A 17,526-nucleotide genomic window follows, 5' to 3' on the forward strand; every position below is an offset into this window, starting at 1 on the left:
AGAGCGTGAGCACCCAAGGAACAGAGGGAAAGTCTGCAGAGTTCAGTGTGAAATGAGTCTATGCCCACTATAAGTTAAAGAAGGAGATGGGAGACTTAGCCAATAATTGGAAAGAATAGCAGCACATGGCCACCATAGGAATGGTGGCCAGAAATCTCAATGCTGCGCCCGTGAAGCATGTGTCTGCACTTAACATACTGACTCCACACATATTGATCACTGGAATCAGACTGAAGTATCTAGTGTAGCTCAGACATTACCTAAATAATTTTTAAAGTGGAAAGAAACATTTTAGATATTGATTTATTATGAGCCTGTCTACATGATTCTAATGTGTACTTTCATAACCTATACATTTTTTTAATAATACAGTTTGACACTCAGTACATATTACCAGCATACATCAGTCGGAAAGCAGTGAAGACTATGATGAGCTATGAACGTAATGCTAACCCAGCACCTACCTTACTGGCAGTGTGGTGTAGTGGAAAGAGCACGGGACTGGAAGTCAAGAGACCTGAGAGCTAGTCCTGGCTCTTCCACGACTAGCTGTTTGACCTTGGGCAAGTCACTTAACCTCTTTGGACCTCTGTTTGCTCATCTGTAAAATGAAAGGGTTGGACTAGATCAGTGGTTTTCAAACTTTGACACCTGACGTGCATACCGGATTCTGTAGGCAATGAAGAACTGTTTGCCCTGCCAAATCAGGATTTAAAGGGCCAGCAAAACCCACTGATTGTTCTTACCTGTTTTACAAAATGAGGTTCTACCTAAAATTTCATTTTTTAAAGAAAGAAATTATCTGCTGCTAAAGATCAAGTTTGAAAACCACTGGACTAGATGACAGCTGAGGTCCCTTCTGGTTTGAAAACCCAACAATCCAATGCTTCTGTTACGATAGTCTAATATTATTATTATCAGTATTAATAGTATTCTAATATTATGCTGTTATAATAGTCTAATGCCAATGGCATTACTATAAAGGTTAAAGCATCCAGGGATGATGGCTTTTTGGCCAAGTTTAAGTGTGAAACCCAGCATCTCATGGAGATTTCTACTCTTTGTTTTCAAGAATGAATTATTTATAGTGTGTGTGTGTGTGTATGTGTGTGTAGAAATAAAAATATACTCTAAAAATCTTTAAGTAGCACCAGCATTTCTATACATCAACACATCTTTGACTCATTTGTGTCACACCAGGATAGCTTATGGCTTTTCTTTCATTTTTCCTTATTTCAATGACATCAACAGCAACATGTAACAGTGAAAGAACCCACCCAGATCTCAAATGGATAGATTTATTACCTATCTCATTCTTAGATGAGCTGCTACTTCAGTGACCCAATTCCACGAATCTAAGCCCATTCCCAACTTCTGAAACATGGGCACAGCTAGGTCTTGAGTTTGTCCTCTGTCTTAAAGGTCCCTGCTTTCTACACTGAGTCCTCTCACTCTGAGGCTTGGTGACAAGCACCCCTCCTTAGGGGTATAGTTCACATCAGACCACTGACATAGACCTAAGAAGTTAAGAAGTCGAGCTCTCTAGCTCTAAGTCCCACCCTATCCACAGGACATGTGTCCAGAGTAGGAACTAAAACAACTTAACTGCCATTTGTCTCTGTGTCTTAGAAATGCCTGTAGCCATCTATACCTCATTTGCTTAGGTAAATTCCATATTTGCATTTTTATTTGTTGCCCTTTTCAAAGTGTATTAGGCAAAATTAAATACCCTGTCACTGTCCCCAAACAGCCTTCCCCATAAAATAAGACAAATCTACAGAGAAGTCACCACAGCATATCTCAGGGCTATGTGGAAGATGGTTTTTAATTTTTAAAGTCTACCTCTGGATGCTCTGTCCCCAACCAGAAGCTATCATCTGAATGGACGCTCATCATTCAACACTTAGTCCAAACCACTCACAAGGTCTAACCTAAGCCCAGCTGAGATGCAGCTTGGCCTTGGGTTCCTTACCTCTCTAGCCTCAGGTACCTGCTCATTAAGGCGGGGAAGTCACATAAAAATATTAGAGGAACAACTCAAAAGGCTAAATATACTCTTTACCACACTGAGGCTATTTTGTTTCTAGTTTCTCAGTCAAAGATTATCAATCAACACAGGGGAAAAAAATAAAGTCTACATGAGAAACTAGAGAGATGGCACGGTGATTAAGAGCATAGACTGTTCTTGCAGAAGATGCAAGTTTTGATGACTGGCACCTATATGAAACAGTTTGCAACTACATATAGCAGCAGATCTGATGTCTCTGGCACATGGCCCGTGACAGACCTATACACATAATTAAAAAACAATAATAAAATAAATATTTCTTAAAGTTCTACAAGAAATTTGTATCAACATATGACAGTGTGCACTGATAATCACTCTGTAACATACCACAAACTACATCATTCAAAAAGATGGAAAACAAATAGAATAAGCCATCGAGAAAGAGAAGGAGGTGACCAAGAGAGCCAAGACCAACCTCCTGAATGATGTGAGTGGGTCTGAGCTCTTCTTTTTTTCTAGATGTATCTTTTATATTGAGAAAATCTCCTATAAAATGTTTCTGGGGATAGGCAATGCTTCATTGTCTAAGAAACCTTAGAATGGGGACAACTCACCCTGGTGTGGTAGTATACGTCTACAATCCTTGGAAGCCGACATAGGAAGACTGCCAGTTCAAAACTAACTTAGACTACAGAGAAAGACCCTGTCTCAAAAACAAACAAACAAACAAACAAACAAACAAACAAACAAAAAATGATGCAGCTAAAATTCTAATCTTGGTCCCATCACAAATGGATTCATAACTTCAGAAAATGCTTTAAATGCTCATTCACAGAGTGAGTGGACTCAGTCTGCCCTCTCTCCCTCTCTTGCTTCTTTCACCACCTCCTATGCTATCTCCAGAATGTCGTCTTCTGCAGAACTAAACTAAACTTTGTTAGTGGTCCATCCTCTCTTATTCAGAGCACTTTGCTTCATCCTGTCTTTCCACTATCCCACTAAGCCAGCATCTGAGCACAGTCAAAGATGTTCTCTCAACTTGCTTGCTGTTTGTCTCCACAACCATATTCAATGCTGGACTGTGGCCCTGAGCAAAAGATGGGTAAGAAGGAGACATTGATCTGAAATCCCTTCTGTCAAGCACAAAGACTTCAATTATTTTCTTCTTAAACTTCATGTATGTACATATCAGCTTTAGGAGAAAAAGTTTCTATTAAAGAAAAGACTAAGAACATTAGAACCAACATCACACATGTGTTCCCTCTTCTGAAATGTACTGTTTGTTGAGCTCTCATGGCATGACTGAACCTTGATTCAAAGGGGGAAAAGCATCATTTTCAAACATAATTGTACAAGAAGTCCTTTCATAAACTATTCAGAAATGGATGGCTTTAAATAAGAATTTTACATCATAAATTTTTCTTGATGTGTATCTGAAAAACAAACAAACAAAAAAATTCTAAATCTTGCTGTCTGCTTAAAAAAAAAAAAAAAAAAAAAAAAAAAAAAAAAAAAAAAAGCTAATTCTCCATGAAAGTCTGAGGTGACTTCTGTGTTTTCCTACCAGTCTTCAGGAAAAGGAATATGTGGACAGTGAGGGACAGAGAAACAGATATTGGAATGCCACAGGACTGTCACTACTGGGCCAGATGGAGAAAAACACCTTTAATCTCTCTATTGCTACAACTACCCAAGAGAGACACATTCTGGCAACATGCACAACTGTCTTCAGAAAGATATGAGAGGCAGGTGGTTGTCTGCTACTCCAGACACACGAAAGATGCCTGGCCCTTCAAGGATTGTAACATACAGGTTCAGAAAGCCACCTGAGCATCCTTCCCCCCAACTGGGAGGAAGGAATTCTTCCCTCATATGCCTCCTAACCCTGACCATCTGTTCAACAGTTAGAGTGTCACTGGCTGTCCCCTGTGCATCTTCTAATCTCTGCCACTACAGAAATAGTCCATGTTTTTTCTTGCTGTCTTCATGTTCCAACTTGTCATCAGCGTATTCTAGTCGGAGCCCACCAGTTTCTTCTGGTCTTGGAGCCAATCTCCACATTTGGTTCCTGGGTCACTCTTTAATGGAAATTCAAAGATGAGACTTGGTCTCTCTTTTCTCTTTCATTAAAGTAGATTCTTTTCTCATGCAATACATCCTGATTACAGTTTCCCCTCCCTCTAATCCTCCAGGTGTTCTATTCTCTTCCCCACCCCCTGTCTTTCATTACAAAAGAATAGGCTCTTCAAGTAGCTGTAAGGCTAGGTGCTTCCTCTTTCACTGAGGCCAGACAAGGCAGCCCGGCTAGGAAAAGAATATATCTCACTTACAGGCAAGAGCTTTAAGAGCCCCCATTCCAGGTGTTTGGGACCCATTGGAAGACCAACCTGCACATCTGCTACTTATGTGTGGGGAGGCCTAGGTCCAGCCCATGTATGCTCTTTGGATGGTGGTTCAGACTCTGAGAGCCCCAAGGGTCCAGGTGAGTTGCCTCTGTTGATCTTCCTGTGGAATCATTAAACCCTTAGGGGGCTTCAATCCTTCCTCCTATTCTTTCATAAGAGTCCCCAAGCTCCAGAGACTTGAATTGCCAGAATACTGGATAGCAGGGATGGGGGGGGGGGCACTTAGAAGAGAGGGGGTGGGGAAGGATTGTGGAAGGGGGTAACCAGAAGAGGGGCAGTGAGTGGGATGTAAAGTGAATAAGTAAAAAAATCAAAATTAAATTAAAAAGAAAATAACAGAGATAATAACAAAGCCTAACAAAATAAAATATAGAAAGCTTAAAAACAAAAACAAAACACACACACAGACACACACACAGAGACACACACACACACACACCAATCACACTGAAATTGGACAAGGCAACCCAACAGACGGAAAAGAACCCTAAAGGAAGCACAAGAATCAGAGACCCACTTACACACTGAGGAATCCTGTAAAAATACCAAACTGAAAACTATGACATACATGCAAAGGATGTGGTGAAGGCCCTTGCAGGCTCCATGCTTGCTGACACCCATTCTGTCTCTGTGAGCTAAAGAGATTTGTTCAGTTGATTCAGAGCACCATGTTCTCCTGGTGTCCTCCATCCTCTCTGGCTCTTACACATGTTCTACATACTCTTCCATGGGTTCCCTGAGCATTGAGACTGGGGGAAAGGGAGGGCAGGGGATTTGATAGAGACATCCCATTTAGAACTGAGTGCTCCATAGTCTCTTACTCTCTGTGTATTGTCTGGCTGTGGTTCTCTATATTTGTTCCCATCTGCTGCAGACTTGATCTTAACAGAAGGTTACTCCCTGAGCTTATGATCTGTGGGCATGGTCGCACATGCATGCATGCATGAACATACCCATGGGTGTACTGGTATGTCTGTGTTTGATGGAGATTGAACTGGGGAATTGTTCACATGGGCGAAATTCTCTATCATCTGCTACTAAGCTATACACCAAGCTTAATGTGAAACAGTGTGCTACTGTAAAGTCCAGGCAGGCCTGAAACTTGAGATCCTCTTGTCTTAGCTGAGTGATGAAACTATAGTTATGTACCATTATTCCTAGCCTAGGAGTAAATTCTTTATTAAATTCCTTACTAAGTTAAAAGTTATACAACTGAAGCTCTGAGACTCTACACTCACACAGAATCTGTGGACCAAAAGGGTCCAGAGAAGCAGGTTAATTACTAAGAGATATCAGAGAGAAAAAGCATTTCTCCAGAATGTACTCAAAAGAGCAGGGGCTTTTGAGTCACAAAGAATTGGCTAGAGCATTTATCTCTGCCATTTCTAGCCATATGAACACAGAAGCCATAACATTTTAAGAAATTCAGTGTTTCCATTTGCAAAACAAAGACTGATTATCTTAGACCTGCTGAGAGAGCTAGAGGGCAGAAGGAGGAACACACATCTGGTATCCAACAAATTCATTGGGGCACTTAGTTCGCCAGTTATGGAACTAGGGGCCAGGATTAGAAAACCACAGCTTTACAAACATAGCTGTTGAAGTTAGAGAACCTAGGGTTGGGATCCCCTCTTGTAAGCCATGTGAGCTCAGCCATAGTATCTAACCTTCCTAAATCCATGCATAACCCTGTAGGTTAGTACAGGGCCTAGCACATGTTAAGACCTCAGTAAACAGTGGCCACTGTTACAGAATTGTAACTGGGAACCCTTCATGCACATAACAGATACTGAATCAGGCTGGGAAGCCTGTATAGAGTCATGACACATAAGGTGTAGGAAAGACACCATAAATGGCAATAAAACGGTAGGCATGGGGGAATATTTGGAACAGCTGGACCCTACAGGAGTGACAAGAAGGAAGGCTACTTAAATTGAAGCTAGGATTCATGATGGTGGAAATGTCCCTTCAACCATTTCTTCTTTGTCAGCCAATGCTATTTCACCTGAAGGCTTCATAACTTATATGAATAAGAAAATAATTACCATAGAGATTACTGCATCCTTCCTGAAACTGAGGAATGCATAAAGGTGCATGCAAAACATGACTATATTATATATAAAAAAAAAAGTCCTGCTTTCTCATTGGATATTAATTGCAGTTGAACATGCAGATTTAGTTCTTATTTGTAGAATTGAATAATCATGCAGTTTTCCCCTAAAGTGTATGTACATTTTGGTTTTAGGAAAATAAAAAAGATTGGACCCTCATTCATTTTATTAAGAAGAAACGGACATACACAGTTTAGTTGGAGTGTCAGCTGGTGCCAAACCTTACAGATTCAACCAATGCAGTTAGAAAGTGGCAGCCTTTTGCTCTCTAACCTTCGGCATTTACTAACTTACTCATTAAGCTGGGAAACCTGGGTCATTATGGATTTTGTATCATTAAAAAAGACTTATAAACCCTTAGAGCATTATACTATGGCATTTACCCACTTCTGTAATTACCAAAAGAAATTAATTAGAGAATAAGATAAATCTCCAATTCTTAATTGAACTTTCCTTATTTCAATTTCGTACTTTCAAACATATTTTGTTCAATTGCAAGATTCCAACACACATATACACCAGATTCTCCTTTAGGAAGCTTTGTGTCTAAGGACAAATTCTTTAAGTCTGGATTTCCTCGAGTATGAAGAGAAGCAGTTGGTGTGGTCCATTCAGAAGAACCCTCCCAGGTGACATACTATGTAGGTTTCATATTCAAACAAATTGTGTTTTGAAAATGTTTAGTTATTGATGGGGAGGGGTGCATAAAAAAATCCAGTTCCACAGCTTCAGAAATAAATATCTGGGAGGAATGATGTCACCAAAATGATGATAAAGAGTAAGAGAATTGGTACCCAAAGCAATCATTTGAGTGAAGAGAAAGCAAGCAAGCAATGGAGCCCATCCAAAAGCACAGGGTCTTGGCAGTGCCCAGGAAATGAAGCAACCCCTGCTCTTCTCCTCCTCACTCACTATGCTGGTCCTGAGGCCTGATGAGCCACCAGAGGTAGCTTACAGGGGACGAACTTTCCTCTACTTGTTCATTACATTTAACTGGCGCAAAAAAATAAAAATTAAAAAATAAAAAAAGAATAAACAAGGTTAAACATCTACAAATTAAATTCTCTTTCCCTAATATCATGAGAAAAAAAACATGATTTTTAAGTAAAAATTAGTTGGCTTTTTTTTTGGGGGGGTGGCCCTACAATATTTCCACAGAACTGAACATTCAGTATCATTGTTCAGGGACTCACCCCTAGGGTGATTTTATAAGAAACTGTAACACATTTTACTCTTCCATATAGAAAAAAGCAAAGGAATGATTTCATAAACTTACAAAGAGAATGCATTTCCCTGTTAATTACAATCACAGTAGACCCACTCAGTGGTGTATGTCTATAATCTTAACACTTGTGAGGTAGAGGCAGGAGGATCAGGAGTTCAGGTCTTCCTTGGCTACCTAAAGAGTTCAGGTCTGGCCTAATTTACATGAAACTGTCTCAAGTGACACAAAATAACAATGATAGTTTAAAATACAAAATGACAACAACAACAACAACAACAAAAACATAGCCAGTAAAAATAAATTTAAGAATAAGAATAAATTTAAGCTTGCCAAAGACCATCCCTGAAACATATTAGCTTGGCAATAATCACAGAATTTAAACCCCCAAAGTTGTAAACAAAACTTGAGTGCTCTTTTGTTCATGATATGTCATGAACAAATTACCAAAATGTGTTTTCTCCTCAGGTGTCAGTTTTTCCCTCTTCCGGTGACTGATGGCTCCCAGTGTTATTACGGAAACAGATTGATCTTTTTAATGAGCCACTTTAATAGACTCCAAAATCTCACCGTGGTTGCTCATCCATGTCAGACCATATGCACCAAGAAAACAGTCACTGGAACAACAAAACACTCTGCTGTCAGACAGCTATATACTCTATAAAATTTCATAGAGTAGAACAGGAGATACAAATAAATAACCAGAGAAGAAGAAAATGCATATGCAAACGAGATTCGGGAAATAGATGCAAAACTGTACTGTAGAGACCCATATTTCCTTGGCTCTGATAAAAGTCCCACAAGACACAAATGTATTTACACAACATATTCTCATTGCCCTCCCTCCTAATGGTAAGGAAATCTACTTGCCATCTCTCCATTACAAAAGACACATCAGTTAGTGAAAGAATGTTCCATCCACAGATCCATCACAGGAAATCTGACTGCAACTACTGCCCTAAACAATCAAGACAGGATACGATGGGAGACTCCAATAAGTGTGGTCTATGTGACTGAATGCATACAAACATGTACACGAGGAACCATAGAAACAAGAATGCCATCTTTATATTTATCTTAGTCATCTATACACTCCCCTGTTATACTCTCCAAAAAAATAAATTCCCTTTCTCACAGTTTAGAATTAGTCTTCCATGATATCTCAATACCTGCACATGGAACTCATTTTCTGGAACTTTAGTGTGTTTGGATTGGCCAGACATGCACATGCAAACCATCTACCCTTGAGTGACATCATGGCTCATACACGCCCATACTTAGATTACAAAGCTCCTTTTTAAACCCTAACATGCTAATGGCTTAAAGAATAACTCAGCCCAAAATGATACATTTACCCTACTTTTTCAAAGGCTCAGAAAGGATCATGGCAGAAGGGGAAGAAAGAATGTAAAGGCAGAAAGCTGGTGAAAGTGCTGTGAAATGCTGTCTTCTGGCCATGACATGGCTGTTGTTTCGTACCCATGAGTTCATAGTAGCAATGGCTACCAACCTAAGACTAGGCCCACCAACACTGCATCATAGATGGGAAAGGGACTTGCAACCATAATAATTGCATTCACTGGGCCACAAAAAGAAAAGAAGAAAAATATTCCTCAAAATGCAAGGAGGATTTACTCAGAAGAAGTGGTATAGTGGGAGTCAGAAAATAATAGTTGATGGAGAATATGAAGAAAGGCATATAACACATACATTTTAAGCATACATAGCACACATACATACATATGAGAGAGGGGGGCTGGGAGACTGAGGAAGAGGGGAGGGAGAGACACACACAGAGAGATAGAAACTGAGAAAGAGACCGAGAGACACACACACACACAGACAGAGAGAGACAGACACACAGAGAGAAAACAATGAAATTGTGAAAAAATATATAACTTTTAAAGTCTTATCCTGAACCAGGCTTGGTAGCTCCGGCCAATAATCTGAGAATTTGGGAGAAGATTGTAGTAAATTCAAGGCTAGCCTGGAATACAAAGTAAAAGCTTTCCTCTAAAAGAAGAAGAGGAAGAGGAGGGAAGCAAAGTTGGAAAGTGGGAGCCAGTAATCTTACTGCAAGAGAATGGATTGTAGCATAAAGCCTGCTTAACTGTAGGCAGCATGGCTTACTTGTACTAATGCACTGATTTGAAAAGCCAGTGTGCAAAGGAAGCTCATGGCCAGAGATGGAAGCACCTGAGTAATTCCAAAGCTCCTAAGTTCCTGGAATGCAGAACAAAACTGTACCAGGGGTTGACCGCTCAAAGCTGTATGTAACAGAGGATGGCCTTGTTGGACATCAATGGGAGAGAGGTCCTTGGTCCTGCAAAGGCTCAATGCCACGATGGAGGGGAAAGCAGAGGTGGGGAAGCACCCTCATAGAAGCAGTGGTAGAGAGGTTGGGATAGGGAGTTTCCAGAGGGGAAACCATGAAAGGGGATAACATTTGAAATATAAATAAATAAAATATTTAATAATTGAAAAAAAAAAAAGATCAGGCTAGAAAGATGGCTCAGTGGTTAAGAGTACTGACTACTGACTGCTCTTCCAGAGGTCCTGAGTTCAATTCCCAGCAACCACATGGTGGCTTACAACCATCTGCAATGAGATTCGATGCCCTCTTCTGGTGTGTCTGAAGACAGTTATAGTGTACTCACATACATAAAATAAATAAATAATTTTTAAAAAGATCAAGCGAGAGAGTATAGAAAGTACATAAGATGTAAGTTCTAGAACACAGTTTCTTTTTAAGCATCTTCATAGTTCACACATATACTGGGCAAAATGCTGCTAAGACTTCATATTCATGCTATGAATACCTGTGGCTGAAGAATTTATGAAAATCGTTTAATAAGACGTGGAAGTTTCATATGTATGCCATATTCAACAATTAACCTGTGGGTTTAATGAAGAGAGGGCCACTTTTCTCTCTCTTAGAACTCACAGGCTTGAGAACAGAGTATCTGATGAGATAAATATTGGCTCGTAAACTATTATTATTACTATTATTATTTTACCAAAAGTGTTATCTGTTAGCACTATCTTATAGCTGTTATTTTGAATTGGCTCATCTGGCTCCCCATAAGTTTTCTTACAGCTCATACAGCATTTCTTAGATCAAATAGCTACTGTTCTCTGTTCATGGACTAACATATATAGGCCAGCTTTCAAATGCATCATGATTTAAGGAAACAGGACAGTTTGTGAACAACGTTCACAAACACTGGAGTGAAAAATCTATGGTTCAGGAAAGCTATATAATAAGTGAGAATTCCAATGCTGAAGTGTGTCAATGAACCCTTAGTGACACTTGGTCCTTTTGTCAATACCTCATCTTTACATTTAGCTTTAATAATGAAACCTGTAGGTCAATCTGCACAAAAGCTGCTCAGACATAGAGCAGAGACTCACTTCTCTGTAAAATTTAGGCCACCACAACATGGTCAGACTGTTCCCAGGAGAGATGGAGGCTAGCAATTTCAAAGTGACTTAAAACAGGTCTTCATATTTGAGACAAGAAAGAAGGCCAAAATTAGTCCGGGGGTCTCCCCCCTCTCACCTGTCTGGAGTTCGCCTCTTCCCGTTTTCGTTCACATCGAGAAGCAGCTCTGAGGAGTCGACAGGGGAGGTGGTGCTGGCATCCAGAAGCAGCTGTTCATGCTGAGCGAGGTACTGGGCAGGGTTCTGTTTGGCTAGCCTTGCGCAGTGGAGGAGTTCACGCTGGAGCAGGGGCAGGTTGGCCTGGAAGAACATAACAGGCATAAGATTGGACAGTCAAAGCCTGTTTCTGGTCTGCCTACCTAGTGAGTCTGCTGCTTAAACACAGAAGCAGCCTAAGCAATGCAGCTACATTGCTGTCAGTGCATGCTTGCCTTGGTTTCGGTGTGAGGCACAACTAAAGACTATGCTACAAGGTGCCCAACTGGCACCATGGCATTGTATGAGGTAGTTGATCCGGCAAATCTCTCTGTCTCTCCTCATTTTCTTACTGACAACACTTTTTTTCCCCCAATGGCTTGTGATTCATAGGGTCTGAAAACCGTGGAAGTTCTACAAGAGGTAAGACTCAAGGCTCATCTGTGAGAAAATGTTGGTTTTCCCCAAGAAAGAAAGGGTATCTAAAGTATTCACAGTACAATTAAACTCAGAAAAGGCTACTCAGCACACTTGGTTGTGTTTAGGGACATACTGATCTAACTATAGGCCAGTCTGATGAAATGTCTTCTTACAACTTCTAACTTCAAATGACAGGCATGCCAAGAGACTAATAGATAATTCTGACACTCTCCAATGTAATCAAATAGGAGGCAATTTTACACATGGTGAGATATTAAAACCCAAAGACAGCATTCTATTTACTATGAGCTGCTTTCACACTATAAATTCAGGCTGTTGCTACTTTTATTTCTTTTCTTTGATTTGTATTTACTGGGGGAAGGGGATAGCAGTAGAAAATAAACTATACTTGCTTACTCCCCCAATAATACTTCACACTAAAAAGAAATCAATAATATACATCTGAACATGACTCAAGGATTTGATTTGTAGGAGTTTGACCATGTCCATTGATTAATCCATCAGGGAGAAAAGCATTCGTGAATATAGGACATACTAGCCGCCTCCATCTTTGAGCCCAAGAGCCTTTGAAACAGCACCCTAGAGTGTCACTGCAGGCACTGGAGCCGTCTGCTTGCACCTCAAATCCATCTTCTGAGAACATTGATCAAGGAACTAGCTGATTATAATACTACGGCCTATTTCTATACCCATGGTTTTCCAGATGGAGAGGACTCCTCCATCCTGCAACAACAGCATACCTGCCTACAAGAGCTCAGTGCTCAAAACAAACCCTTTGTAATCAGTGAAGATGATCAAGGGCAAGAATGTAGTTCCAAATATTCTTAAAGTTCTGGATTTCTGCAGGGCAGTGGTGGCGCACGCCTTTAATCCCAGCACTTGGGAGGTGGAGACAGGCAGATTTCTAAGTTCGAGGCCAGCCTGGTCTAAAGAGTGAGTTCCAGGACAGCCAGGGCTATACAGAGAAACCCTGTCTCGAAAAACAAAAAGCAAAACAACAACAACAACGGGGAAAAAAAGGTCTGGATTTTCTCCTTAGAGAAGCAGAGCTAGAATACACCACTTTGTCATGAATTAACAAAGCCAGGCACAGAGACATCCACCCCTACATCCCAGCACTAGGGAGACAGGGGCAGGAGAAAATCCCATGGAGTTCAAGGCCAGCCTTGACTACACAGTGAACTTCAGGTCTGCCAAGGTTATGACATAAGCCTCTGTCTCAAAATTAACACTTCCATATGAACACTCTTAAAGTTAGAAGGAATCACTCTGCAGGACATGCTTAAAATTTAGATTATCCAAAAGAGCATACTATAGACTTCTTTTTAGGTTCCCAAAGACTTAAAAAATAAAAAAAGGGAGTAGGATGAGAAGTAGATTTAAAATGGAGAGATTTAAACACACATACACACACACACACACACACACACACACACACGCATGATTGCATGAAGAAAGTACACTAGTTAGAGGGATAAGAATGGAAGGACAAGATAACAACATTTCTTTGATTTCTCTAATGCTGTCTTCTACATTCCTCTGACTACAAAGTAGTCACTGCCCAGCACGGTTTTCCTCTTCCCCAGTCTGCACACAAGATGCCTGCTGTACTGAAGCCAGTCAGGACCACAGGTTAAGGCTCAGTGGGATCTTACAAAGACCTTTGAAAAGCAATCACACTCCTTCTGCCAGGAACGTTAGCAATATTTAACCAAGCAGGCAAACCCAGTGTTGCCAGCTAAGAGAGACAAATTCCCGAATGATAATCAGGACAATTGACTCAGGCTGGACATCTTGTGTACAGATGTCTTTTGGCAACACATTCCCTGGCTCCTGTCCAGAAACTGCTCTTAATATATTCAGTACAAGAGTTGATTTTAAGATACATAAAATAGTAGTTCTGGAGAGATGTTATAAAATATGTATTTATTGGAATACAGATTACTGATAACAACTTTTAAGTCAGAATTCATCAAACATGAGGGAGTATCTTAAAGGGAGTGTGGTTAAAGCACAAATAAACTATAATTGATGTTTAAATTTTTCGGATGCTAATAGAAAAGATGCTACATGTGTGACCGCCTTCACAGAAGAGGTTTCTTTAACTCCATCCTATCCCTATTTTGATAGGCTCCCAGCTTCATGTTTAATCCAGTCTCTGCCACACAGCTGAGTGACTAATAGGAAACACAGATGCCTCCAGCTTCAAATTTAAATGTATGGATGGCAGAAGACAAGAGGATTTCACGTGGTACTCAGTTTAATTTAGCGATTCCATAAACATCTTCTTTCAATTTAAAAAATATGGTAATACAAAGCAATTTTGTTTGCTCTAATTCTGGTGCCAGATTAGGTAATTAGAATGGTGTCTAATATCCTTCCAGTAAATGTTTCTCCATAAATGCAAAATGGAATGGAGGGTCTGCGGGTTACATTAGCTTAATGAAAACAAGGCTTTAATGCATATTGTTACAGCAGCGTTTGAATGCACTTATTAAGGCCCGAGTTCCCACAACCATATGGTTTTTGTCATTAATGTCTCCTTTGAGGAAAAGCACTAAAATTAGAAAAAAAAAGTTATATCTTTGATTCCAATGATCCCAACTAAATGATATGGCAACCAGATGGTGTGCAGCATTGATAGAAGAATCTGGAAGTGTCCTTGTAAGCTTTTTAAAATTTTTTGGCTGCCAACTTGACCCTGAAGAGGGTTTGGGTTTTTTTTTTCCCCCTTCCCTTTTTTCCTTTCTTAAACAGAGAGAGACAGAGACAGCCCAGAATTCAGTGGAATTCACACAGGAAACGACATTCATATGACCACCGTACAGTGAAAACAACTCTTTCTCAGAAAGCCAAAGAGCCTAGGCTCAACCAACCTGTTCAACACAGTTTTAAAACTTAAAAAGAACATATGATAATGCTGTAAATTGTTTGAAGGAATCGACTAACTTATTATTCTTTAAGGTTAAATCCATAATTGAGAATGAGAATGAGCTAGAGAAAGGACCTAAGGAGCTGACGGGGTTTGCAGCTCCATAGGAGGAACAACATGAACTAACCAGTACTCCCAGAGCTCCCAGGGTCTAAACCACCACCCAAAGATCACACATGGTGGGACTCATGGCTCCAGCTGTATTTGCAGCAGAGGATGGCCTAGTCAGTCATCAGTGGGAGGAGAGGCCCTTTGTCCTATGAAGACTCTATGCCCCAGTGTAGGAGAATGCCAGGGTCAGGAAGCTGGAGTGGGTGGGTTGGTGAGCAGGGGGAGGAGGGAGAAGTTAGGGGGGAGGGTGTTTTTCCAAGGGGAAACCAAGAAATGGAATGACATTTGAAATGTAAATAAAGAAAATATCCAATATAAAAAAGAGAGAGAGAATGAGAATGAATGAAAAAAATCATAATTGAAATCTCATTTCTATTTTTAAAAATATTATATTTATACATTTGTCAATACTGTCTACACAGAATTTTTTTTTCCGCACCAGGAAAAATGATAGCCAGGAACAACTTGAACCACGGACTACAGTTTAAACAAATATTTCCAGGCTTTAGGAAACGTATTTGGAACTAATGTTTCTCATCAAAAACAAGAAAAATGATGAAATCTTACACAGTATGCTGGTTAGCTATGGGACTTAGCATGTCCCAAGCACAAAGATTTGGAAGCCAGTAGGAAAGCAAACATCTCCTTGGTAGAGATGTATACCACAGTCTTCAAACTGCTTCTTCTGAAAGTGACTTTCAGAGGACAGGACAAATCGGTCACTCCCAGTATTTAGTCTGCTAACCCACTTCCAGGAAGAGCTGATTGAGACTCTTTATGCCTGAGCAATGCACTCACTCAGGTTGTGTGTGTTCTACCAAAGCTCTGGGATCCTTAGTAGGCATTTGTGAGTTAGCTACCTGAATGAAAATCCCCCCTCTTTCTAGTGCAAATTCTTTGTGTCTCTACTTTGCTTTATTGAAGAGAGAACAGGAACAGGAGGAGGTGAGATGCTCAAAACTAAACACTAAAAACTATTTCTAACCCCACACCTCAATCACTAGTCAGCCAAGCATCCCTTGTCAGTCATTCCCAATTCCTCCGCTGGAAGAAAGAATGGAGGAGTCTGATTTTTCCAACCCATTAGGTTGTTCTTAAGATGGGGTTATAAGCAGGAAAAAAAAATAGTAATAACAGAAAAGAAAATATTCTGAACAGCAAAACCATCAACTAATTCATCTCCTATAAGAATGAGAAAAATGTAAAACATAACTCATCTCATTATTAAAAAAAAACAAATCAACAAGATATCTAGACTTTACTATTCTATCTTATTTTAAAGGTTTTCATTGTAAGTTTAGAATTACTTTAAAAATGATCACAAATAGATATAGACGGTTATAGATAAAGAACTACTGGGTTAGTTTCTATCCAGTAAATGATATCAAAGAGCCCCTTAAATATTTTGACCTCCGCCTAAAAAGAAACACAATTATGACCTAGGAACTATATGATTGTAGATACTTTCCAGACCAATGAGCTGTGCAATACCTTCAAAAACGGGATGACAAAAGGTCTCAGTGGGAAGTTAGTAGCTTCTTGCAGTTTGGAATGAAATTCTTCAATTGTCAAAGTAGAGTTCTGTGGAGAAAATATGTATTATACACACAAATTTCTCAGTAATATCAAAAACACTGCAACTATTAAATTACTAATATTGGTATCACATAATATAATTACAGATACAAGATGCAGAATTTTTAATGTAGAAATCTACCGACTTTGTAAAGCCAAGATCACGTCCCACAATTTACTGTATCCCCAGTTCTAAAATCTGAAGTTGAAAGGAAAATATTTTAAATATTGTACGTGGCAAACAGTGTCATGAACACTAATAGAGTTTTTCAGAAGTCCTTCTAAGTATGAAAAACCCCTTAATGCAGTGGTTCTCACCTTTCCTAATGCTGTGACCTTCAATACAGTTATTTATCTTGTGGTAACCTCCAGCCATAAGATGATTTTTGTTGCTACTTTATAACTTCAATTTTGCTACTGCTATGAATCTTAATGAAAATAATTTTGGAGATAGAGATTCGCCAAATGGCAAAGGTTGAGAGGTTTACTAAAGGTTCCCCACAGGTTTAGAACCACCACCCTAATGTAACATCTATGGAAAACAAACACACTTGAGGGTATTTAAATAAAACACAGGCAAGTATTAGAGTCTCTCTAACTCATCACAAATATCATATTGGTGTATCACAGCTTTCCATTTTGTGCTGTCTACAAGTGTCTTTGTTCGAGGGGAGAGGCCATACTAAGCACTATGCTGCGCTACTGATGCTGAAGAGTAGATGTGAGCCTATGCTAAGCCAATGAGCTTTAAACATCCTAAAAGCACTCCTCATTGACCCTGGAGACAATCTTTATCCAGGAGACAGAGCACATGATGCTAAATCTATTCCTACCTTACTCTGTATCAATAAACAAGCACTAGGATTTGCATCCTACAAAGGATAATGTGTTGAAAAGATCACCTACTTAGCAGACATTCAACTTATATAGTAAGGACAGTGAATGAACTAACTGTATTTGGGGGATTTTCCTTGGTCATTAGGTGGAGTTATTATGATGTATCCATAATAGTGACTTGGGTCATTGGGACTGAATAACATTAGAATATTGCTTCCTTCGCTTTCTGTACTCCTCTATTTTGTTTT

General features: G+C 39.7%; 1 protein-coding gene across 4 annotated transcripts in view; it reads right to left on the minus strand.

Annotated features, from left to right (window-relative positions):
• Window positions 1–17,526, minus strand: part of Runx1t1 (RUNX1 partner transcriptional co-repressor 1) — a 150,014-nt gene that overhangs the window by 36,281 nt on the left and 96,207 nt on the right. For all 4 annotated transcript variants that reach the window (XM_021159348.3, XM_029476269.2, XM_021159351.3 and 1 more), the window contains 2 exons: window positions 16,358–16,447; window positions 11,306–11,487 (listed from right to left, as the gene is read on the minus strand). In XM_021159348.3, the coding sequence (XP_021015007.1) occupies window positions 11,306–11,487; window positions 16,358–16,447 (272 nt within the window). The remainder of the gene's footprint in view (window positions 1–11,305; window positions 11,488–16,357; window positions 16,448–17,526) is intronic.

The sequence above is a fragment of the Mus caroli genome, unplaced genomic scaffold, assembly GCF_978045245.1.
Source record: "Mus caroli unplaced genomic scaffold, Mus_caroli_1 scaffold_6, whole genome shotgun sequence".
NCBI classification, from domain to species: Eukaryota; Metazoa; Chordata; class Mammalia; order Rodentia; family Muridae; genus Mus; species Mus caroli.